This window comes from Ochotona princeps, chromosome 3, assembly GCF_030435755.1.
Source record: "Ochotona princeps isolate mOchPri1 chromosome 3, mOchPri1.hap1, whole genome shotgun sequence".
Lineage (NCBI taxonomy): Eukaryota > Metazoa > Chordata > Mammalia > Lagomorpha > Ochotonidae > Ochotona > Ochotona princeps.
In genome coordinates this window covers 102,790,760-102,817,253 of record NC_080834.1, presented here as the reverse complement: position 1 = coordinate 102,817,253, position 26,494 = coordinate 102,790,760, and the positions used below count along the sequence as shown (strand labels likewise).

General features: G+C 44.2%; 1 protein-coding gene across 3 annotated transcripts in view; it reads left to right on the top strand.

Annotated features, from left to right (window-relative positions):
- Positions 1-26,494, top strand: part of DGKG (diacylglycerol kinase gamma) — a 196,364-nt gene that overhangs the window by 111,100 nt on the left and 58,770 nt on the right. For all 3 annotated transcript variants that reach the window (XM_058662200.1, XM_004591248.3, XM_004591245.3), the window contains one exon: positions 772-836. In XM_058662200.1, the coding sequence (XP_058518183.1) occupies positions 772-836 (65 nt within the window). The remainder of the gene's footprint in view (positions 1-771; positions 837-26,494) is intronic.

Sequence of the window (26,494 nt, the reverse complement as noted above, 5' to 3'; positions counted from 1 at the left end):
CTTGCAGAGAGAATTTCAAATTAAGTGATGAAGCGACAAAGGCCAAAAGGGTAAAAACCCTTTTATTGCTTCTTGCTACAAGGTCTACAACATATTTTCATTTGCAGACCATTCTCAAGGATAACATCCATGTAAACTCTATCAAATGCTCAGGGACAGCCTCTTCCAAATGCACGTTGTACCAGCAGCAGTTCTAGGTGCATATCCATAAAGCTTACCTTGGTTAACTTACTTGTTTATGGTCCACTAAGTATGTGGTCCAGTTCCACCAATTATTTCTACTGATATGGATAATCCAGAGTTAATCCACAGTAGCATCTACCAATGTCAGGTTAATGATTTTGATAATGAAAGAAGGTTTTATTAAGCTGCTATCCTTGGAGAGTGCTAGTGAAAAGAGACATAGGGATTCTGTGCAATTGTTACAACTTTTGGGGAGTAGAATATCGCGGATTAAAAAAAATTAAAAAGTTAATGCATCAAGTTATTTCCAAGCACTCAAACTCACCCCTAAACATGCGCTTCTGGGTCTGACCATTCCTAATCTCTCATTCTCACTTTTGGGTCAAGGGTAGAGTGGCCATTGCGAGGGCTCCAAGACAACTGGCAGGGGTTTTAGGAGTACAGGTGGCTCTGGCTCGAAACACTGGGCATGGTGTGGAGATGTGGTATAGTCTAGGAGATCCAGTGAGGATGCCTGTGGTTCCTTCTCCATGCTGCACAGGCCATGATCACTAACCAGTCATCTGCTTTCATCTCTTTCCCTTTTAGGATGCTTCCATTGCTCACAGATTCCACATAATGAGAGAGAAACACCCTGAAAAATTCAACAGCAGGTAAGAAGCTGCTGCTGCTGGCCGAGCAGCTCTGTAGCCCCAAGCAGTGAGGCGGGTCACATGGTGGCTTCCCACCTGCTCTCATGCAAGCATTTGTAGCACCTCACTTTCCTGATTCACTCTCCCGATATGTTGCCAGAAGGAAGATTTCCAGTTCTGAGAAGGAAAAAATAAATCAGAAATCTGCCACAGCCTGGCCACCTGTCCCCTCCCAGAGGATTTGTAGAGATGTGGGATTCGGGGCAGGAGAGGCGGGAGAGAGCATCCACATTTGAGAAGTGTGCTCTTGGCTCACAGCAACTCTGCCTTCTGAAGATGAACACCACCTCCTCCCCCAAGGCCCTGCAAATCATTTTGGGAGGAGAGGTAGGCCGGGGGTGGGGGTGGGGAACCTCAGTTTGTTGTGGATCAAGTGGCTTGGACTGGGAGAAGCAGGAGGGCATCACCTCTGACTACCCCAACAGCAGAAAGGCCAGGAAAAGGCAAACAAGCTGGAGAGCCCCCACCAAGTCCTAGTCCCCAGAACAGTACCCCTAATTTGAAGTCTGGGTGAAAGGCTCAAGGGCAAAATGAAAGAGAAAGCCAAGTGATTCGCAAATGAAGCCAAACCCTCTATGTACAAGGCAGGGAATGTGACCAGCTCAGAGCTATCCCTGAGATGGTTACATTGCTTTCTTCCTTCTTGTTTTCCTTCTCACTGTCCAGTTTCTATCTTTTCTCTTTCTTCTTTGTTGTACTATTTCTAGGTGGGGAAGATGCTGGATAAGAATTTGGACTTGGCCTTTAAGCTTGATAAGACTGATGTTTACTTACCTCACAGAATTCCCATTAAAGCAGGGGTTGTAGTTACAGAATACACGCATCTAAGACCCAATACCCCCAAAGAGCTTGCTATCTCCATTCCTACTTTTTACCTTGACCTCAGAAACTGGGAGGTTAACTCAAGAAAAAAGTCTTTTTAGGGACCAGCAACTGAACCTATTGACGCTACTGCAGGGAAATGATCTGTGTGATCTAAGAGCGGCTGAGCTAACCTTAACTGGATGTGCATCTATTACAGCCTATTCCTGTGGTCATATGCTCACTACACACTGTTAGCAGGTGTGCTTCCAGCCCGCTACTGCAACAGTCACAAGTTTTCAGTTCAACTGATTCTCCTCTGACAGTCCCATTTTCCCAATCACTTTAAAAAAATATTCCTCTTCCCCGCCCAAGTCCTCCATTTCTCTTTTCATAGAACTACCCTCACATATACTCATGCACATGGACCTGTTAAGATGCCATATGCTTGGGAAATCATGGGGGTTCTGTCCATTCATCTATTCAGTCATTCAACAGTATCATTTGAAAACATACCAGACATTATTCTATAGGTGTAAATGGAACACACAGCACAGTGGTGGAAACACACTGAAAAGCAAATGTGCATCAATGGCTTTTTAAGCAATATGAATAGAAGTGACCTCATAGAGGGAACAAAAAGCAGCGACCAAGAACTTGAGTGGAAGGTTTTTCAGCAACAGAGATGCCCAAATCAAGATACAGAGAGTGAATCTGTATTTTCTAGGCTGACAGCATGAGAAAGGCAACCTGGGCCAGGGAAAAAGAACCCAAAAAACATACAAGATACAAAGGAGTGAAAGCACAGCGTGCTTGGAAAAGAGCAAGCCGTTCCCTGCCGTTAGTTGTATGGTGTCTTGCGGGAAAGAAACAAACTCTGAATAGTTTGCAGTGCACAATGAAGCAGAGGCAGGGGGAAATTTCTCCACACTCCAAAAAAATCAGTAGACAGGTCAGTGCCTAAATCATCAGACATCTACATATCATGCTTAGAAAGATATCTACCACTAACATTGTAGGGTGAAATGAAAATTTTAAACAAACTCACTGGGATCTGCATTATTGGTTTTCCTCCCCTTTTCTCAGATCGCATGAGCAAGGCTGGTTTTGAGGTGAGCTTTGCACCTCACTCTTCACCGGGTGAAGCTCTAGATAGTATGGCCACATGACATGAGCGGGCACAGGGATTGGCATGTAAATCCATGTACTTCAATACATGTGCTTGCCTAATAAGTGAAAACAGGGTTTATCAACCAGCCACAAATTGTGGGTTCACTTCTTGGTGAGTTCTAAGAAATGCACAAAAGAAGTTGGCACATAAAGTGATTTACTCGCAGCAAATAATGAGGTCACAAGGAGTAATTTCTAAAGCTGTGTCTCTCCAAGCAGGGGAAATGAGTATATTTTATTTTAGGGGGAAATGAATATGTAGGAGGGGAAGTTCTTGTCATTGCATGGAGGAGTGGGCACAAGTCCACGCTGACGTGATTCAAAACCATGCTCCAACATAGGTTGTATGTTACGGTGCCGATGGCTACGCTCCTCTCAGGATGGAGATCTTCATAGAAAATTCAGCAGAGGGTGACCTTTGTGACCCATCCGTGCAGGCCTTGCTCTTGCATCAGGATCCAGACCGTGCAGCGCGGGGGGCTGGGGCTTGCATCTGTCCCTGGAATGTGACAGAAAACCTGAAACACAACTTTGGAGAACAGCAAGTGCTTTTAGGGTCTGGAAATAGAAATGAGTCACAACGAAGACTCCTGAGCTGTCCTGGACATTAGCCAGTGACAGAGGAATAGAGGTAACCCCTTTTTCTCAAGACTGCCCACACTTGGGTTGAGAACTTGGGGTCCATGCCGCTTCTACCCTGACTGCTAGCGCGTGTCCCAAACACTCAGGAGTGCCCAGCTTGTCCACAGAGAGGCAGACAAGCAGCCGTTTTCTCCCAGCTTCCTTATTTAGTATGGGAGATGGCTTTAAATAGGCAGGTGGTTGTTGCCATGGTTACCCCATTACACCAGAGGCTAAACTTAGGAAGGGCCACAAGGGATAGGAAGAAAGCTTGATACCCAGGATTTGGAAATGTAACCGACATTATCAAACAAGGCCTTCATTTTACTCCAGTGAGCTGGGGTTCTCCAAAGAGTAGTCAGCTGCTTGGCTGCAAGCCTTGGTCTCTCCTGCCTGGGACTTGGCCCTAGGGGATAACCTTGAGGTTAAATCCAGGGAGTTGTAATTGTTTTGTTTTCAACTAGGATGAGTGACTAGTCAGGGCTGGAACTCCTCAAGAAACCTGAATCTTTCACATTGCTGACTGAGTTTTCTGGGCTGTTTAAACAAGATCTTAGCCTGGGGCCTGAACACTGTGGGACTTCCAAGAACACCTTTGAAAGAAGACAGGAGAAGTTGGAAGTTGTGTGCTGGAGAGAAAGTCCTCAACTCTCAGAGGAGTATTAAAGGAACCCATAACTCCCAAATGGCTAAGGATCACAGTTTGAAGCTTCTTTGAATCCTAAGAGCCTCCTCTTCACAGCCTCTTACACAGGTTGTTGTTGGGAAAGGTGGTTAGATGCCCAAAATGCTAGGTCATGCTTCTCGGTGCCAGGCCCCTGCAAACAGGAGCTAAGCCATGCAGAGTGGGCAAGGCAGAAAGACCACCAAGCACAGAGTTGGGGATACTTTTGGTTTCTGACTTTCTAGCCATCAAGAGACTAATTATTAGTTATTGATTTAGGAAAGTAATGAAAACTGTTCTCTCATCATTGGCATACAGGACAGAAGAGGTATATACTTAACTGAGAGACTAGCTTGTGTTTGAGAATGTTTTTCAATAAAGGGTAAATAAGCTATTTTCACTGCCTTCAAGGAGGTCCCTGGCTAGTAAGGAAGAACAAATAATCCTCACATAATGTTTACAAAGTTATTTTAAATACAAAAAGGTTACATATAGTAGGTAATATAATATCCAAAACATTATGTAGTATATAAGAACTGAATTCTGATCATATCCCCAAATCATTCAAATATAAAAATTGGATTACAAAAAGAAAAAGATAGGGGTTGACACTGTAGTGTAGTAGTCTGGGCCTCTGCCTGTGGCACCAGTGTATCATATGGGCACCTGCTTATGTCCTGGCAGCTCCACTTCCAGCTCCCTGCCTGTGGCCTGGGAAATCAGCGGAGAATGGCCTAAGTCCTTGGGCCCCGTGCCCGTGGGGAGACCTGGAGAATGCTCCTGGCTTTGGATCAGCCCAGCTCTGGCCATTGTATCCATTTGGAGAGTGAACCAGCAGATGGAGAAAGATCTCTCTCTCTCTCTCTCTGTTTCTCCTTCTCTCTGTAACTCTACCTTTCAAATAAAAGTAAAACAAATATTAAAAAAAAAAAACAAGGAAACCAAACTAAAGATTTTTGCCAGTTTTCAGCTCTGATGGGATACCACGTGGTAAACTAGTTCCTTTAGATACATTGAATTGTTTAAATCACAAAGCAATCTGACAAGGTAAATATTAGCATTCTTATTTTATAGGCAAAGGGATTGAGCTTGGAAGAAATTGAGCTGACTAGCCGAGGTCACACTTTTTTTTTTTAGCAGTAGGGTCATTTGGTTCTGACCCAGCACTTAACTCCAGAGTTCAAGCTCTGTTTGCTGCACCTGCTGGCTCCCATGGATTTCCTTTAGCAAACATCTAGTGTGTACCAAATACTCTCAGAGGTTCTTTATACATAGTGATACTCAGTGCTCAAGGCTAAATGCTTGCTGCCCCATTTTGAGAGAGGAACAAAGTAAGGCTAGGGAGGGTAAGAGCTCTGGCCGACTCACCCACCGTCATGGGTGGTGTCTGCAGGAAAATGCCTGTTGGGCTCCAAAGGACAGAATCATGCAGATCCACAACCCACTCCTGCCTTGTATGGTCTGAATCTTCCCTCTGTTCCAGTGTCCTCAGCAGGACTGATTGTATGATTTCTGTGACACAGTGCAAGATGAAAATGCAGGGTCCTTGTTCAAGAAGTATTAGGAATTTCAAGTCAGTAAGAAAGCATTCAACTAAGCACAGAGCCCTCCGAAGTGTGGGACATTGAGCCAGGACAAAGGATTTAACAACAAGAAGACATGTTCTCCAGGCTTCACAGAGTAGTGAGTTTGATGCAGAGACAGAAGAATGGGTACAGAAGCTTTCATTTACTGAAGGAGGAGAGGGGATGTCAGTCTCCCGGATGCATTACAGTTGGCACCAGTAGAGGAAACAAGGATCCAACAGTCTTCCAGAGAGCAAGAGCCAGTCCTTTGGGAAGTTTCCAGGTTAAGCCTCCATGGAGGATTTTGTGTGTATGGACCCTGTCCCTAAGGCTGTCTAATTCCAGAGCCGCTGTCAAGGAGTGACCCGCAGAAGTCCAATGAGGGATGCTGTGTTCAGGCTTGGCCAGAAACTCAGAGCACTTGAGGAATGTGTTATTCCAAACCTGTCGAGTGTCATCCACTTGAGCATGTCCCCTCGCAGTTGAGACTGAAGCAAGTTATTTCCTGTTAGGCCCTTCAAAGGGACCGCAGCAGTGCCCTGTTCCCACAGAAGCTGACCACCTTTCCCCAAAGTGCTTGGGCAACTAGTAGGCCCTAAGTGTTCGTTTTCCTGGAACTCAGCTACAGCGAAGCTGGTGAGGGATTCTCCAGGAGCCCTCCTATAGCTGGAATGCTAAAGAGGTTGAAAGTATATCTAACAAATAATGAAGCACTTAGTAGTTATTTATAGATGGAGACAGCAGGGTGTAAACCAAGTTGGCATCAAAACTTGGCTCTGCCACTTACTAGCTGTGTGACCTTGGGCAAGATAATCTTTTTAATCCTTTGCTTCCTCCCTTGAAAATGTTATGTGGTTGCTGAAAGTATGTAATGAGATACTATATAGGTTGTTAGCACACAGTAGGTTATCAATAGGATTTGTGGTAGAATATCACTGGGTGACAAGCATGAGAAAAACATTGTCTTAAATTGCTGAGAAGACTTTGACAATAAGGGATCTGGGTCACACGGGAGCTTCACTACCTTGAGGGACAGTGAAACACGAGGGAGAACCCTGGGCCCAATCTGTCCAAGATGGCACCAATGAGCCACAGTTGGATTGGCCTTTCTAGGCCTGCAGGTGTAGGGGCATTCCTTCTACTGGCTCCGTGAGGGTCCACGAGGCAGAATATGAGAATCTGGATATCAGAGATTCAAAACTGCCAAGTGCAGGCCAGAGGCAAGAACAAAGCAGTGAGACACAAACCCCAGTGGAAATGGAATCAGGAGGAGCAGGGCGGGAGTGAGGAAGGGAGAGTTATGGGTCAGGTGCCATACTCTTTCTTAGTACCTATTGGCTGGAGCCATGGAGTGCACTGCTGGTGGGCAAGCATGGGCCTAGGCTGTGCCAACTCATCCCTCATGCTGCTTGCTTCCTGCTTCCCTCAACTCCCACCTCCCAGGCCCCAGATCATGGATAAACACAGAAATATTCTGTAGGAAGTTCAGTGGAAACCAGCAAAGTTCAAGTTGCAGAACTCTGAAAGCAGAAGGGCCTCCTCTTTTGCTTTCCCTTGGTATATACTCCATCGTTTCAGGCGTAAAATCTATCACTAGATACATGAGGTTTTCTTCTTTCATCTAAAACTATCTAAATTTTTCCTTTTAGAAGGCCTGTCTGGTAGGCCCATTTTTCATTACAGGTGTCTGACTTTCCCAAAGAATAAATGTACATCAACATCCAATGTTGCACAGTCATAACTCCTGGACTTTGGAATGTCCTAAATTAGGTTTTCTGTCTCCTCATCTAAGAATCAACGCCCCCAGAAGAGACCTGCAGAGTCTGAGCTCCCTGCACCTGTTTTCATCAACGTATCAAACTTTGTTTTTTCCAAATACTTGAGATTCAGGAAAAGCCTTAGGTGAGGTGGACTCTGACATTTTCTGCTTTTGTCCTTTCTCTGAGTACTTTATAAAGGAAATACAACCCTTATGCCTACAGTCCAAGGACCTTGACATCTTCAAGTCAATTCTGCCAAAACAACTAAGAAGCAGCTAACTTTGAATATTACATGCAGACCCACAAAAATACTTTATCCCACGCCCTTGCCATCCCTCCTTGGGAGATCTGCAGAGAAGAAAATGAATGAAATATGGCTTCATGTTTTCTTCTCCAGGCATTCAAAATTACACAACTGCAGAGGTCCAGGGTTGGTTTTGGCTGGATGATTTGTTTACAGTCAGCTCTTGATTATTTGCAGAGACTGGGGAACTGCCACGTGGGTCAGCTAAAGCTGTGAATGACCAAAGATTTTAGGAGACTGTTCTCAATATTTGTGAGCTGTTCTCACTGCTCTGGCACTCACACTGTCATTACTAGTAGGATGGTTCTGAACACTTCCTTCTTTCCCTCCTGGCTGCGCGGTCCCTGTGGGAACAGAGAGTACAGCCTCTCAGGCCACTGTGCGGGAGAGTCAGTGGGACCTCCAGGCTCCCCTCAGACCTGGCTACTGGCCCAGTCCCCATTGCAGCTTTAACAGTGCCTTTTCTTCTAGCCTCTCTCCACAACCTAGAACAGGGTAGGTATTACGTCATCGAAGAGTAGAATCGGTTCGTGAGGGTATCAGAAGGAACTTGAAAGGAAGCTGTGTTTCTAAGACTTTCGGCCAAATAATTCAAAAGTTATCAGTATTTATTCATTGATTGGTTGATTTCTACAAGTATTTCCATCAAAGAGCTCAAGAGGTAGTATTTAATCAAGTTCAAAGGGGTTAAGGTTAGCATGATAACCTCGTGGAAAGAAATCAAAGTACACAAACCCACAGTCAGGTAGGAACTGGCTGCATCCGTAAGAGGGTGTTGGGAGTCTGGAGGTCTTCCAGACAGAGAGGTGGAAAAGGTATGGGGACTTGGAAACATCTTACAGGAAAAGGCTGGCTCCCAGATTGTTTTACCTGCAGAAAAGAAGCATCAGGGAGAAGTGGTTATTGGTCTCAACTGTTTAGCAAGGTTTGCTCATGAAAAAGAAGTTGAGCTACTTTGCATGATAATCAGTGGGGAAAGTGGTTGGAAAGACCAATCTCAGCTTCCCCTTCCCACCCCGCCCCCCACTAAGGACATCAGTTCTGTCAGAGCCATATTGTGGTGGGTTTCGCATTTTATGTTCATAGCACATTCGAAGGACACAGTGGAGCCAAAGGTTCAATAGCACAGGCTCTAGTATCAGGCAGTTTGGACCTGGAGTCGTCACCAAGAACTATGTGTGACTTTGACCAATTGCTCTGCCTAAGCTTCAGTCTGCTCACCTGTAAAATTGGGATATATCACTATATGAGTTTCCCACGTTTGCTCTAACAGGCTAAGTGGCCTAAAATAAGGCTAAGGGATGGTACTACAGTTTTGGAAGTCAGAAATCTGAAGGAAGTGACCTGAGCCAAGGAATTATCAGGGCTGCATAGCTATTGGGGTTCACTGAGGAGGACTCAAGGTTCTGCTGTTTCCAAGGGCCTCTGCTCCTATTTCTTGGCTCCTAGTTGAGTAGCATGCTGTATCCTTCTGACAGTCTTCCTGCTGCCTCCTCCTTTCACGGATAAGGACTCAACCAGGTGATAGGACCCATCCATCTCCAAGTCAGCAGAATGGCAATTTACATTACATTTGCAAACTGAATTCCCCTCTGCCAGGGAACCTTGTGCTGTCACAACTTCCAGAGATTATAACCTCTACAGAACATGATCCTGTATACTTCACGTATCTGACTTCATGGGGTTATTTTAAGGATCCAACAAAACAATGAGTTTAACGTCCTTGTCCCAGAGCCTGGCACATCAAGGCTAGCTATCATTATTAATATTCTTATTTCAAAAACAGATTGTACATCAGATAATAAGCATGTTCAATGACTCAAAGGCCTTAAAACTCTGAAATCTGGTGGTTCTTGAAAATGGATTCTATTGGTCATAGAGGATGAGTCATCGGTGCAGAAATATATGACATGGCTTTTCATTTATCTTTCCAAAACAGGTTTTTTTCCAATAAAATCTCAATCTATTTATCATTGTATAACTAAATAATACACAGTATTAGTCCATAGTACATTGCAGTATTAGAATTCAGAAAGTTAAAAAAAGGTAAAATGAGAAAAAATAAAATGAGCCCTTTTAGTGTCATTATTCAGAATCACAATATTTCCATTTTGGCATTTTATAGTTGTTAACTTGATGTACATCCACATCTTAAAGTATTGTGAGGAATACGTTTTTATAAAGGTATATGCTACTTTCAAAATAATCTTTTGTATTGTCATTCATACTAACCATAGAACAGTATATTATATCTTACCCCCTTTCCCAAGAAATAAACGCTGTCAGCATTTTATTTCCTGTCATTGCACAATTTGAGTTCCTGGAGATCACATTGTATACACTAGTTTTAAACATCGCTAACACAGAAGCATTTATAGGCCATGAAAGGAAGAAGATAGAAAGGAGAGGATTCGAGTAGGTTTATCTGCAATGGCAGTTTTATTAGCCTTTTGCAGTTAAAATATCCCACTGACTTTGTTCAGGCAATATGAAAACAAAGATACCATTACTCAGTTCCCTTGGTAATTAAACTCTGATACGATGTGCAGCTGTACTTTTCTGGGGGGTGAATAAAAGGGATTGTATTTTTCAGCATAGATCCAAGTCTTATCTACAGTTAGGCTGCATCTCAATGGGACCAATTTGTGCTTTATCCGACCACTAGAGACAGCAAGTATTACCATCTGAAGTGTACAGTAGTACAGTCTTCCAAGCGTGAGTGACCATGATGATGTTAATGAACTCATTTGGAAAGGTTGTATTCCTAATGGAATCACTCCTGTTCCACTGCATACTAACAACAGCCATCGTGTATTCAGAGTTTTCAGAATTTCGTGGACATGGTTTTTCATTGATACCAACTTTCTTGAAAAATAAATGTTATCGATCTGTTTTTTTATAGTTGAGAAAATGGAGGCTCAGTGAGGTCATATAACTTGTTCAAGACCACACAACTAGTTAACATGGGAGCTGCTGTTTCAGCATAGGTCTCCTGAACCTCCACCTGTCCCAGTGTTCATTAACATCATCATTGTCACTCCCCAGGACACTTTCCTCCCCTCTGCCTACCCAGTGTGCTTTGCTAGGACCAAAAAAGCCCCCTAGAGAGAAGCCAAAGAGGAGCCACATAACTGAGCTCAGGAGAAAATTGCACAAACTAAAGTCATTTTTCCCGGAGAGAAACAGAAAATATGCCGGAAAAAGGCTTCCTGGATGTGAAGGATTCACAACAAGAAGTGGTGACCACACTCTTACTCTTCCCTTCCACTCAGTCCTGGAGTTGGAGGACATCCTCTGCACGGGAAAGTTGTTTCCAGGGGGCAGAGAACTCTGGTGACAAGGCTAAGAAGTGTCACTGAGAGAAGCTGTGGAGCCTTTTGCCAGAAACAGAAAGTTTCATCCATCATGGATGACAAACCTATCCTCCTCTCAGAACCCGGGGTCTGCTGTGGATGTACCAACCCCATGGTGCGCACGATGGACATGCTCTGCCTCTTATCCCCTAAAACTGACCAGACTGTCCCCTCAAGGCCTTTTCCATCCCTTGTTTTTCCTTCCCCATTCGTGCCCCCCCACTGTTTTTCACAGCCACCCTTTGCCCATACTTTTCCCTCTGGGACCCACCCCACCTGGAGCCAAGGTCCTGCTCCTGCTACTACACAGGCACCTGCTACTACCAGACCCCATGTCCCACTTCATAGACTTTAAGCTCCCTTGCTTTGCATTCAGGACCTCTCCCTCAAGCACTAGTGCAGCCTTCTCCATCTTGCCCAGCCACAACCACCTGCTGTAGTGTCTGTCCATAGTTCCAGGCTCCAGAGTGATATCTTTTTTCCTGTGGTCTGATCGCATCACTGTTTGGCCCATGGTCTTCGACAGTCCCTCCGCAGCCTGTGGTATGCCTGATTCCACTTCTATACTCACCTTCTCTGGGAATCCAGCCATAAGGCTTTTGACACATTTTCTCCTGTTTTTATTTGTCCTCTGTAAGTCTCTTATCAGGAAGCTCAACTGCTCCCCTTCTGGCTTATGTAAAAGCTTCCCCACTCCAGGAAGGATCTGGGACTCTTTGGGGTCCATTGAACTGAAATCAGAAGGGCAGTCCTATGAACGTGCTTTCATCCAGGAAGTGTGTGTTGAACTAGGGCTGAGTAGAAAGTTGAATTAGCATAGCATAGCTCCTTGCTTCCCAGGAGCTCCTGGGCTTAGCCCAGAAGATGAGTACATGCAGATACTATCACCGCCTTTATCAGTGTCCCAGGGTGGCTGTAACAAATGACTGTCTGGGTGGCTGAAAACAACAAGAATTATTCTCCCACATTTATTAGCTCCCTGGGGCCGGAAGTTTGACAGCAAGGTGGTAGCAGTGTTGCTTTCTTCCCTAGTTCTAAGGGAAAATGTGTTCCATGCTGCCACCCTCACCCGTGCTAGATGGCATTCCTTGGCATTCTCTGAATTGCAGGTTCATCCATCACTCCAATTTTGCTTCCCTTAATACAGGACATTTTATATATGTTTCTCATATCTCTGTGTTCAGATTTCCTTCCCCTTATAGAGACACCTATCATTGATTGGGACCATCCTAATACAGCATAACTTCATCTTAACTTGATTATATCTGAAAACATCATATTTTCAAACAAGCCTTCATTCACAGAGAGAGAGAGAGAGAGAGAGAGAGAGAGAGAGAGTGTAAGGACTCCAGAATATCTATTGAGTGGAGAGAGAGGACACAACCCAACCTACACCAGTCAGTTCCCAGAGGGAACTCTTCCAGGCTTCACTAAAGAAGGCATTTCACTATAATGTGATGAGCTTTATTTTAACAAGGGTGTTGTGGAAGCACCTCGATAAAGAAGTGGGAGATTTGGATTTCAAGTGAAACATTTGAGGGAGATCTTGAGCAAGAAATAGAAATCCAGCAGCAGAAGATGAAAACTGGGACCATGTTAGGGAGAGGGAATTGCCCTGGAAAGGGGAGAAGGGTAAAGGACACAGGACATGAGAGGAAAGGCTAGTGGCTCCAGGCTGGGAGGTGGCTGGGAGGCAGGTGGGAGGCGGGTGGGCGGTGGATGGGAGGTGTTTGAGAGGTAGGTAGGAAGCAGCTGAGAGGTAGGCGGGAGGTGGGTTGGAGGTAGTTTGGAGGGAGGTGGGAGGCAGGTGGGAGGCAGCTAGGTGGTAGGTAGGAGGCAGCTGGGAGGCAAGTAGAAGGCAAGTGGGAGGCAGCTGGGAGGTAGGTGGGAAGTGGATGGAAGATAGTTGGGAGGCAGCTGGAAGGTGGATGGGAGACAGATGGGAGACTGCTACAGCAAGAGCATGGTGGTCTATGCAAGTGTGTGTTCTTTCTCTTATAGGTAGATGAGTGCACAGTGAGACTGCTCAGTCAGCAGCTTTATTTTGAATGGCTCAAAGAAGGATGACTTCCCTTTCAAACTATTTCAGGGCTCCTCAAAATGTTGGAACCCTTAAATACAGAGCCTGAGTCGAGTGTCACTGTAGTGCAGGGTGTTGGATTAGCAGAGATCTGGGAGGAGAGGGCGAAGAGGTAGCCTCCAGGAAGAAACAGAAAGGAGAGGTAGGTGCATCCAGAGACTGACAAGCGGAACCACCTCTGCCAGTTGAGGCCAGTTAGGGCATTTCATGGCTGGACATCAACCACACAGTTTTCCTACAAACCCTGCTCTTCAAAGCATGCTATTTGCTTGTAGAAGTAGAGATGCACATTGTAGAAGTCCATGTGTCCTTTTCTTTTCTTTACCACCATGATTTCAGGGGATTTAATGCAGAAATCGGCTCAGATGACTTTTACATTTGGTTGAGCATATTGTTTTTGTTTGTGTTAAGATCCTTAGAAAAGACTGTCAGAATTTATCTGTACTGTGATTCACTAATTAGAACTCAGAAGACTTTTGCATACGGGCATTGTTATGACACCAAAGAGTCCATCTTTATAGTTAAAGTTGTTATGATTAGCATATTCATCCAGACATTTTAGAAACTATTCAGAATTACAATCACTTTATTAACAAAAAACTAAAAACAGTGTGAACTGATCACAGAATAATGTTTTTAAAAGAACATGTCGTTTTTATGGAAGCATTATAGGATCTCCAACTTACATGCATGATGTGGTGCTTATTGTCTGTGATCATGACAGCCTTCATTTTGGGGTGGGCTTCAAATTTCAGATCCTGTCCCAGGGGAAACATCCCTTCCAGAAACATCCCTTGGTGGAGGGTCATCAAATCCTTTGAAGCCAATATCTCTCCTTTGAAGATTGTTGGAGTGTTTGAATTTGAGTATGCATGTGTGAGGGGTTCGCCACTTCACATTTTACTAAGAAAACATTTCCCAATCTTCTAATGCTCTTCAATAGAAAGAGGAGCTCTCCTTTTTCCAAGAATGTACTCATGCCCTCAAATTACCAAAGCATCAGGGACTTACGTAATCTCTGAATATTCATGTTTATTGAAACTAAACTCAGATTGGAATTCCTCACTGTCTAGTAACAAGACATTTTCTATTCTGTTGAATAGTCCCTTTAATCTTGAAAGTGGGCCATTTTGGAGAGCATTCCAAGGTGCCAATCAAGCTAAGTACTCTACCTTGCCTTTGAACTCTATGAGCTGAAAGTGTGTCTGAACCTCCAGCTCTCAGTTACCACAGGATAAGGGGTGGTGGGAAAAGCCTCTCTGGGACTCAAACTTAAAATCTCACTGTTAATCTTAGTGCAAATTTGACTGGCAGTGTCAACACCGCATTCTAATTAGTTAGATTCTCCCCTTCCTCTTCTGTTCCACTTTGTTCCTGAGTTTAGGAAGGGAAATGGATGGAGGCTGCTTTCCATCAAGGTTTCTGAGATTTTCACAAGGCTGGAATGAAGCAAATACAGAAGGTGGCCTCTGACTTGAACTGTTGGCTTGAGTCATGATTTGTACTTTTCATCTTTTTCTGCACCGAACTGGTAGTAAGGATCCTAAAGAAAAAATGAGTTAGAAGAGATGTGAAGGACTGGATAGTCTGCTAACTAGAGAATTTCTCCCTTAATAATAATAAAAAAGATAGGTTAACATTAAGATTTATAATAATCTTGATTTACACAATTTAGGAAATCCAGGAGAAACATAAACACGAGCTTCCAGTACTTTTCCAGTAGTTGGACACTCATTACCCAGTGCTCTATTACTTTGGAATAGACAATATACTGACCAGGTTATATGCTCGCAGCAGATCAGCTGTAGGATTTTTCTCCCCCACAGGAGGCAGATGTGTGCGATATTTTATTTCTGTGAACATGATCTTTTCACATGCCAACAGCTTCAACTGTTGCCCTTGATATCACACATATGTCAGGACTTTGTCCAAAGGTGCCATTAGCTCATAAGGGAAGAATCAATTTGGCAAGGAAATAGGGGAGATATTTTTGAGGTAGCTTCCAGGAGGAAATGACAATGGTCTTTATGAAGGGTCATAAATCTAGATGCCTTCAGAGGCCAGGAAGTTCATGTAAATGAGAGAAGAGGATGGCGGGGAGGTTTCGGGGAATAATAGAGACTCCAGCAAACTGGAAAGCATATGCCCTGTGTACAGGGATTCAGCCATCACTCAGATCCAGCCAATTGTTGCCAGGTTGGAAAGCAACCTAAAATTAATAGATCTCATTTCTCCAGAGAGGCTGGAATCCAAGTGTGTAAAATTTTCCAACTTTAAAATCACTCTGCAAGCCAAGTGAACACGTTCCCAGGCTCCATGTGACTCTTGGACTTCCAAGTTGTCATGTTGACGTCCAGGAAATCTAACCTTAAGTATATGATGGGGAAATTATTTTTCTTGCTTGAACTCATTCACAAGTTATTGATGCTGTAAATCTAAATGGTTTGCTAGCACAGAGCTGAATGAATGGGCTTGACGACCAGTTGACTTATGCTGGTCGAAGGTTCCTAGATTTATGAAAGAAATGATTCCGAAAGAAAAAGCACTCAGGGGTCAAAGAGAACATAAAGAAAAGTCTGAATCTGATTTTAAATAGAATGTAGAAATTAAAAGGAAATCCACATTAGGGCAAAGCTGAAAACGTGAGACCCTACCCAAGCTGTCTCCTTCCAGCATGTGTTAAAGTGAATTCTGCCAGATTTTAAGGGGAAATTTACAGAAAGACAGAGAATGGAAGGAAAACACCAATCAATTTAAAAAAAAACTTGGGAAATTTCCAATTAAGCACACATCTTTTTAAAATTAATTTACTTATTTGAAAGACAGAGTTACAGAGAGAGAGAGAGAAGAAATCCTGTATCTGCTGGTTCACTCCCCGAATGGCTGCAATGGCTGGAGCAGAACCAATCCAAAGCCACAAGTCAGGAGCTTCTTCCATGTCTCCCACATAGGTGCAGGGGCCCAAGGACTTGGACCACCTTTCACTGCTTTCCCGGGCACTTTAGCAGGGACTGAATCAGATATAGAGCACATAGGACTTGAATTTAAGCCCATGGAACTTAACTTGAATTTAATCTACCATGTCATAGTGTCAGACCCTAAACACATTTCCTGTAGGATAAAGATAGAACAATAAATCTTCAGCAAGTACATGAAAAAAAATTGTGTGTTATGGAAAAACGGCATGAATGACAAATTTTGGCACTTATCTTTTCATTTTATTCTTTCACATACTTTATAGGGCACTCCCAAACAGATAGTAAGGCTGTGTAAAGGAGCATAAAATGCTTTAGAAGAAAGTTGACATGTATGGGGAGCAGAGAGCAGCACCATAGCTCATCTCAGAACAACTGTGCTTCTGGAACGTGGATTTTCATGCTGGAATGAGAGACCCCTGGCAAGGAATTGGGAGCTTGTTACATAAACTAAGAGCAGTATGTTTTGGCCAGAGACCCAAAGACAAGCAGGAGAGTTTTAAATGGGATTTAAGGAGGATGAAATGCAATGTTCAACCAAAACTTGAAAATCTCAGCCCATGGAGGGGCAGCAGGTGTGAGCTAGAAATAAAAGAAATGGCAAAGGGGGTGCCAAGCAGTTCTCCCAAGGAGCTGGCAGAAAGGAACATCGGAGCCGCACCTTTCCTTAGGCGGTGTTTGCCAGCTGCACAGTGAGGGGCAAACTGAATGAGTCATCTCCAACTAAGGGGGAGGCAAGCGTAACCTTAGAGACAGCAGACAGAGAGAAGGCAGGATGGAACACACAACTACAGCCCTAGGCTAGGCGGAGGTGACAAGTTCACATACATCGCAGTCACTGAAATGGGTGTCAGGAGTGTGCACGCAAGTGGAAGTCGCAAGTGTTGGGGTGCAAGTAGAGAGAGCATATGGAAGAGCCTTTCCGAAGGATGGAATAGAAATAGTTCGATGCCAGAGAGACTCTAGCTGATGCTTTCCTATTTAAAATGTTTTAAACTGGCACCAACAGAAGATGGAATAGGAAAGAAAGTGGGATATTTACTCAAGCACCTGCCCCATCTAATGAATTTTTGACTCACCTTACTGACAGTTCCATGATTTGAAAGATAAGGGAAGCAGGAGGAAACTTACTCTGCATTCTGTTTGCACCTGGAGGCGTCTAAGTGGTTGATGAACATGGAAGGTATGGGCTGTAGGAGGGAGCAACTGGACCATCATGGAGTTTTGTGATAGCAAAGAGAGAATTACAAAGCTGATTCATGTGTGTGCCCTCAGCTACCCTTCCTGCAGCTGGCAAGTCTCACTTTCCCACTGACTTCTCCAGTTCTACCCTAATAGGAACTTTGGCCCAGGTTTCAGAGTTGCCGCCAGGGACATATGGTTAGAAGGGCCTCCATGCTTCTCTTCTAGGAGGTTGAGGAAAGCAAAGATGCTCAATCCCAATTCAGCAGGAAAATAAACTACTCAATTTCAAGTTGGAACTCAGAATCTGTGAATCCGCGGAGCCAGCTTTATATGCGGCAATGGAATTCTGTTTCATTGGGTATTTTATAACCCAAATGCATGTCCTCAGTATTCCCAGCAATCCCTACAAGTCAGGTAATATTCTCATTCAACGAGGAAGGCACTAACACACAGAGATTAAAAAGCTTGTCCAAGGTCGTGTTACAGCAGTTAAAAAAGCTGAGGTGTTGTCTGAGCCCAGGCCTCTCTTCCATCTTATGAGAATTCTTTCAGCCCACCAAGCTGTCTGCAAAACTATACAATATATTTTAGGTTAATCAGCTTTTATAGGTTACTCTAAGTACACAACCTCAACATCACCTCTAAGGGACAATGTACTGGGTAACAAATCACTGGCTTACCCATCTTGGGCTTATCCACAGAGATGTGTAAGGGGACCTGTCACACATCAGCCACTGTCCCAGGGGCAGAAAGGCTGGCTGTGGGAGAGGAAGGCAAGAAAAGAATCCTGCAGCCTGACCCTCTTGGGTTGCTGTCTAGCTTTGCCTTTGCCAAGGCACAACAGTCTCAGACAGATTTACAAAATAACCACAATGGTGGCATCCAATGGAGGAGGGCTCCCCTTGATGTGGGAGACAGCTGGTGCAGACTGGGCACCCAGTAAAGACTTGGGAGGTGGGTAAGTGGGAACTCAGATTGCTCCCAACAGTTGAGAGCAGGTCAAGTGGGAGAGGGAGGGGCTGGAGAGGAAGGGCCTCTCTAGACCCCACCTACTAATGAAAATCTGAAAGTTGGGCCCTCCAGTACACTACTTAGGTTAAAAACTGCCTCCAAGGACTTTATTGAACTCCAACCTCAGTCAGTATCACCGGAAGAAGGATTCTTTACAGGAATAATTTTCTGGGGGAGAAAGGGTTGCTCTGAAGCTGCCCAACCCTATGAGATTATTTTGTTTTGTCCTTTGTATGGGGGAAGGGAGCTCTTGTCTCCTAGCAAGGCCAGGTACTGACTCACCCTGAGACTCAGGACCCCCAACAAGATGGGGCACAGCTGTACCCACATCTGGTCTTTCCTGAGGGCTGCCCTCAAAGTCACAAGGACATGAAGTGACATTTGGATCACTGCAGCTGTGTTCCAATCATACTTCTGGGACCTCTGAGTAACCCTGGGAGGTCAGAGAGGTAGTGTGTGTGAGCACATAGGGTGCTGTTATAATGAATTTCAGATGCCTTCTTGCTGGAGCCTGTGTGCACATGCATGTCACTCTGTGCATGGCAGGACAGAATTCTGTCATGTTTAGGACCTGCCCTTAGGAGTAAATATTGTCAGGTATCAGACCAAATATGGGAGAACTGATAGAAGGAGACTACATCTAGCATCTGTAGACACAACGGTCTTGTACGGGACAGAAGATCACTGTTTAGAGACAGCAGATGCTTTGGAGTCCAATGTATCTTTCACAGGGTGGAGAGGCTGCTCTAACCATGATGGTCATGAACTGTGGCCTTTGTTACTTTGGAGCAAGAGTGGAGACTACAGGCAAAAGGAGGATTCCAGGCACTAACCTCCTTTATATATACATTGTGTACATTTCCATTGTTTTGAAGGGCAGACAGAGCCAGAGAGACACTGATCGTCCATTCACTGGTTTTGCTCAACAAATGCTTGCAACAGCTAGGGCTGAACCAGGCCAAACCCATCAGCTCCTTCCCAGGATGTACATTAACAAGAAAATAGAATCAGAGGTACAGTCAAGCCTTGAACCTAGGCACTGTGATATGGACTGTGGGTGTCTCAAGCAGTAGTATAACTGCTGCCCCAAATGCCTGCCCCCAGACCACTGAGTTTCTAACAACGAAGACAAAACCCCACCAACCAGAGCAGGACATGCACACAACACATGCAGTGGATATGAGCCAATGCAGCTCTCCTGCATGTCACTTGCTCTGCTGACTTTGGGGAGTTTTCTCTCTCACATGTCTCTGTGTCATAGCAACGGGAGCCAGAGAAATGAAACAGTAAAGGATATGCCTGGAAATCTAGAGCTGGGGCATGCATTCCAGCTCTGAGCTCCCCAGCTGCATCAGCAAGAACTGATCTCAGTTTCTTTAAATGTCCCAAGTGCAGGCTTTCATACCTAAGAAGACATCCACCATCCAGACATGGTGGGCAGTAATAACTCGGTTGGCTACCATTTGCCATCAAGTACATACCACTGCCCCTCCACTCCAACTGTGGGTGCTGCATTGAATAAGACTTTGTCAGCCAGAAGTTGTTCTAAGTAATGATTCATCTTTCTGGTGAAATTATTCAGCATCCATTTGCCATTCAGTCAGTGTCTCTGGTTACTAAGCAGTAGCCAATACTGATCTAATCCATTCCACACTAAAACAAACAAATAAACAAATACTAATCTATGCAATCATTATTGTAATTAAATGCATGCACAACTACTATCATGCATTAAGACATGTTCACACTATCTCATGGTTTCCACGTATACCTTGGAAGCTATGAATTCTTGGCTAGGAATCTCCCAACCCTGAAGGCCCCTTAAATGAAAACAAGCTGTAATCTGCAGTTTTTCAGTTAACTCTTCACTCATGAAAATTGCTCAAGAAGTGTCTTCATGGTTATTAGAAGGCATCCGTATTTGTCTATAGGATATGACACATCCTAGGCAAGTTTCTTGCTCCCTTATCTGCCTTATTGTTCCTTGAATTCTCTTTCTGCTTCCCATGTGTTGATCCAATCTCTCCTGGTCTCTGGTTTCCAGTCCTCCTGTCATTCTCTCCCCCAGATTCTTTTGAGTGCTGTGAACACCCGTCTTGTCCCAAGTATGGAAATAAGCCAGGGAATACCTTGGCCCTTGAGGCTGGAATACACTGAGCCAACACAAATCTGTTGGCAGGAACAGCAAGCACAAGAGTCACATTCAGAGTACAAAAACAGCTATTTATAAAGCCTTCTCCCCCACTGCTGGGTGTTCACTTTCCCTTGAACCAAAGGGGCCACTGCTGTCTGTTAGAAAAGATTATTCCATCCACAGCTCCGTGCCTGGGAGTCACCAAGTGCCTATTCCCATGAGCAGTGAGAACAGGGGATAGAATAAGAGGAGATTAGATGTGGTGACAAGTTCTTGGATGGGCCAAGGCAGCTGAGCGTGCTGGTGACACAGATGGCCTCCATACCACCTGTGAAGTGACAATCATGGGCCCCTTGGGATTTCACACTCTGGCCTTAGAAGTAAGTTCACCTGCCTTCAGGTTTATTTTGTTTTTGTTTTTATGCATACTGTCAGCTTTGATCAATGCAATTACAAAATTTTCAAGAGCATTTGGAACTCAAATAATGAAAAATCCTGACAGGTGAAGTATCCTCAACATTACTGCCAACACGCATCATTTCAATTATAATTCTAGTCTATCTGCTTTTGCCCTGTGTTTGTGTTACATCTATTTGGTTGGGCTAGATTGTTCTTACCTTAACAAACGACTACTAGTTATCTTCAAAAGTAATGGCAGCAACACCACTGATAGCCTAAAAGAGGGTATTAAGCTAGATGACTGGTTTTGTTTTATTATTAGGATGAAACCTTTTGACAACTTATAATTAATGTGTATGAATGGCCTGTTGGTTATGTATAGTCATGTCATTTGTGTGAGTTTTGACATATACAGTCATCTTCCATGTATGCGACTTCAAAACATGTACAGCTTTTTTTTTTCTAGTCATTATTCTGTAAGCAATATAGCTGTAAGCAATATGGCATTTTTATGGAATTAGACATTTTGAAAAATCTAGATATGAGTTAAAGTGTATGGAAGGCTGCACATAGGTTAGAAGCAATATAACACCATTTTATAGGAATATAAGGAACTTGAGCATCCGTGGAATGTGATATTGTTGGAGGTCCCTGTAGCAAACCCTCCTTGGATGTTGAGGATAATTGTTCAATGTTCTGTTAAAATCCTATTAGTCAGGAGATGATACATAAAATCCTAGTCTGGATTCTTTTTCTAAAATGACTTTTCTGGAACACTCAGGCCCAAACTCCCCGAAGGCAGTGGTGGTGGAACACACAGGTCCTCCTACATGTCCTACATTGGGTGGCCTCAAGTTGTTGAGGGAACTAGACGGGACCCTAGGAATCAGCTTGTTAAGCCTTCATTGTAAGATGAGAACACTAAGGCCTACAGCTCCCAAATGGCTCTTGGGGTGGTTCACTGGTCTGCATGAGAAGTGGAGTGGGAAAGCAGGCCCCTTGCCTGTTGGTCCAGCCTGGCCTCAGCACAGCTCCCAGCACTGTCCCATGGGCAGCATCTGTTCCACCAGCCCTCCAGCTTAATGCTGACAAACACAGAGGCCTAGCCAATTCTCTGAATCATGAACCCCTTGGGGAACCTGATTATCAAAGTCCAAACCACAAAGAGGAATACCTTCACTTCAAGGGCTTCTATTTCTAGAAATCACTGGATTCTCTGTGTAGACTTCTAAGCCCACAGAAACGTTTTCATGTTTTGATGACTTCAAAAGTCCATTGCTCTTAAAACTTTCCTTGATACTCAGAAAAGGCCTCCAGAAGCATGGGGTGACAGAGGGGCCAAGTTCATTGCCTCTGCCGATAGCTTTGTTTCACTTGTAGGCATCCTTGACAACAGGCTCTTCATTGCGGCTAGACTGACAACTGATTCCAGCCCTAGATTGCTGGCATACACGAAAGAGCACTTTTAACTAGTCTTATTTGGCTCCATCTATCAAATGAAAAGAGCTCACTGGTATGCAATCAGTGTTATTTTCTTTTTTTAATTTATTTTATTTTATTGCAAAGTCAGATATACAGAGAGCAGGAGAGACAGAGAGGGAAATTTTACGACCGATGGTTCACTCCCCAAGTGACCTCAATGGCCAGAGCTGATCTGAAGCCAGGAACCAGGAGCTTCTTCCAGGTCTCCCACATGGGTGCAGGATCCCAAGGCTTTTGGCCATCCTCAACTGCTTTCTCAGTCCACAAGCAGAGAGATGGATGGGAAGTGGGGCCTCTGGGATTAGAACTGGTGCCCATATGGGATCTTGGCACGTTCAAGGTGAGGACTTTAGCCACTAGGCCACCGTGCTGGGCCCAACTGTTATTTTCTTGGAGACCAGGAATAGGAGGAGAATTATAAACCCCAGTCTATGATGGCTCTATGTACCTGAGGGTCCCTTGGGGACCAGATGAGCATCTTTGCCACAAGAATGGGTTCCTGGAGGAAAACTAGGACCTGACCAGGAATATAGGAGTCTCTCAGACCAGGAAGTCAGCCTTAGGGCAACTGGTTAAGAATTAGTCATCTCCAGCAGAAAGGGAATTTTAAGAGGGAAAGAAATGGTGGCCAAAGGAAACTCAGGAAGAGAGGTACAAGGAAAGTGTCCCAGCAATCAATAAAACCTTGTTTGTTCTATTTTCTTTGAAAACAAATTGGCCACTTGGAAGGGACCCCAATACTATTGCTGCAGTGGTTGGGAAATGAGTCCTCTAGTAATTGTGTCTCCTAGCAACATGGAAGAAGAGCCGTTGTGCCCTTACTAAGCATTAAACACCTGCTTGGTGCTTCGCCCCTGTACACAAGCTTTATGAGTTTTTTGGTCAAGATAATAATATTCCCATCTTATAGATGAAGAAACAAAACTTCCAACAGCACAGATCAGAAGTACAGTGGCTGGGAGGCGTCCTCAAAAGGCAAGAAGTCCTCCAGGCTTTGTGGTCCATGGGAAGAGCAGAAGTTATGTGGGGTACTACTGCAGATTGAGGAATGCTCCCTGCCTGGAGGCTTTATTAAAGGCTTTGAAAAGATGGTGGTGGTGGTGGTGGTGGTGATGATGTGCTAATGAGGCAGAAGAGAACTCACTGAATTTCCTTATTTGTCACCATAGAACCTTGCCTGGTAGAGTTCTTCTGAGAATTGAGAGTTGGTGTGTGTGAAATGTTCAGTAGAGTGCAAAAAGACAATAGAGTATAATCTTTTCTATCTAAAAAGTGCCTGAGTTAAAAGAAGAGAAATGGAAGCTTTTAGATTTTAGAAGCAGTCTCCTGTGGGTCAGAGGTCGAATCTTGATAAAGATATTAAAAGTAGGTAAAGCTCTGTGAAAACAGAGGTTCTACTCATCACTTGTTTCTGGATTATATATCATACCTGGCCCATAGTTCATTGTTCAATGGATGGATGAATGGATGGATGGATGGGCCCAAAACAAAAGTGCTGCCATTTAGTGACAAAGCGGACAGTCCCTAAAGAACTGATTCCTTCTCTGAAAAAGCCCCAACCTGCTATCTATCTATTATCTAAGAACATTGAGGGTCTCGGTCCTGTCAATACCAACTCCTCAGTACTAGTTTGTGAAAGCCCTTCTGCATCCTTCTTCCCAGCACTCCTGGTACTACTACTTTGTTCATGTCCTTGCAACTCTCTGCTGGATTTCTACACATATCTCCTTCCAAGCTACTCTGCACACCTGGGGTGGAATGGTCTTTAACAAACACAAATCCCCTTCAGCACTACAACCACCACTTCCACCCTCACTCCTAGTTAAGGATGGTTAATGATGCCCTATATATCAAACCTATAGCTGTCACATCCCCAGCCTTCACAGAGTTGCTGGTGTTTGCGTCTCCAGTCTTACCTGGCCAATCTCCACCGTGAGTTCTCTGTGATCCAGCAGTGCTTTGCTCTCTTGTCCCATGGCCTGGTGCTCATCCTCCACCTTCTCCATTTTCCCTTCCACAGCCTTCTGAACTTGACTGTAGCATCACTCCCCTGGACTGTTTCCCATAATCATGCTTAGTCCCACTAAGAATTGGGTGTCCCTCCTGCCACATAACCCAATGCCCAATGCTGAGCCCACTACCCTGTGATCTGCTTCCATGTCTGTGCTTATCAGGTGCCTGGCTCATCAATTACAGCATTTACTCTTTCTTTTACATAGCACATTCCCTCCACTACTTGGCCTAATGATGGTTGGTTGAATTTGATGCTATAAAGGTCTCACACCAAATATGCACTTTCTCAGAAACATATTCATGACCAACATCACATCTTTAGTGAATCTTATATCCAGACAAGAGAATTAATCAAGGATTCAGGGACAGTGGGAAAATCTATTATATTAGACATGTGAGGAACATATATTTTTGGTCAAAGTAAAGACATATGATTTAACAAACACTATCACCTTTTTCTTTTTGTTTAGGAAAATTATCTCTACAGTTAAAAACAACCCAGCCTGTCATTTGTACCTTATTAAATTATCCACATAGACCAACTGAAGTTCCTGAAATAATAATTGCTAATGAGTGAGTAGCTAGCATTCTGGATGAGCTCAGGATGCATCAAGCACTATGTGAATCGCTTTCTTATCATTTGGGGTCACTCCTCAACTGCCTTTGTGTTGTCTCCGTTTTACAGATGAATAAACTGAGGCTTAAAAATATAGGTGACCAGCAAGAGATTGCATAGTCCACTGTGGATAAGTAGTCCATTCGATCCTGCCAGTCATTCTATGATGCTGACCTACCTATGACCTCTTAACCTTAATAGATCATCAGAAGAGCCACTTCTGGGAAAAAATAGCTATGGCTTCCGGAATTTTTATTAAAACTCTAAATCTCCTGGCAATAACTTTCAAACATGGTGATTCAGACCAGCAGTGGTATTTGAAAATGGAATCACATTGCACGCCTCCTGGCTACAGAGATGCTCTTGCTGCCAGAAAAGAATGTTCAACCTTAGCGTTTGTTTTCGGAGCTTTCCCCTTCACTGGTGTTTTGCCATCACTGACGGTTGAAAGGCACTGCCTCTCCCTCCATCCTTTCTAGGGAATCTTCTCCCTCAAGTTTAACTGGTCCTGTCCATGCCTGTGGCTTTTCACTTCTCTAGAATATAGAACAATGTTTCTCAAGATCCTGCCTATTGAACAGCTGACTAAGGACCAGCTGGACACTCATTAAAATGCACATCCTTGGGCCCCCTCCCACAGCTACACATGGAATCTCCCTGGAGCTCAGAGAGCAACATTTTAGTGTCTTTGCCAGGCAATTCTTAAGAATTCTAGTGCTTGAGAACCACGGACATAACCCCCAGAGCCTCAACAACTTGTTAGAAAATGAGGACCCGCTAGACCCCAACCTTGAACTTCTAGGCTCAGCATCTGCATTTCAACACTCTGTCCATAGTTGTTTCTATAGGCATGTTGCTATGCATTCATAGAGAACCGGTTACTGACCTAGTGCAATGTTTCTTCTACATGGCAATACGGCATAGAAACAAAAACACTTGTTTGGTGGCATTCCTGGGAATACGGACTAAGAGTGCTTGCCGAGGCTTGGGGCTCAGCCTGCACCATGCCCCATGCGCTCACGCTGAAGGCGAAGGAGGTTGAGCTCTCAGGCTTGTCTCTGCTGTGGTAGTGATTGAGAAGAAGTGTGCTCTTCCTTCTTAAATTTTTTTTAATTTTGGACTTTTTAAAAAGATTTATTTTTTATTTATGTGAAAGGCAGTCACAGAGAGAGAAGGAGAGACACAGAGAGAAAGATCTTCCCTCTGCTAGTTTACTCCCCAAATGGCTACAATGGCCAGGGCTAGCCAGCCAGGAGCCCAGGACTTCTTTCAGGCTCTCACGTGGGTGCAGGGGCCTAAGGACTTGAGCCATCCTCCACTGCTTTCCCAGGAGCATTAGCAGGGAACTGAATCAAAAGTGGAGCAGCTGGGTACTTGAGCCAGCACCCACATGAGATGTCAGCACCACAGAGAGAGGCTCAAAATGCTATGCCAGAGCTCTAGCACCTTAGAAGCAATGTTCTATTTAAAGTGCATCCTCTTTGGT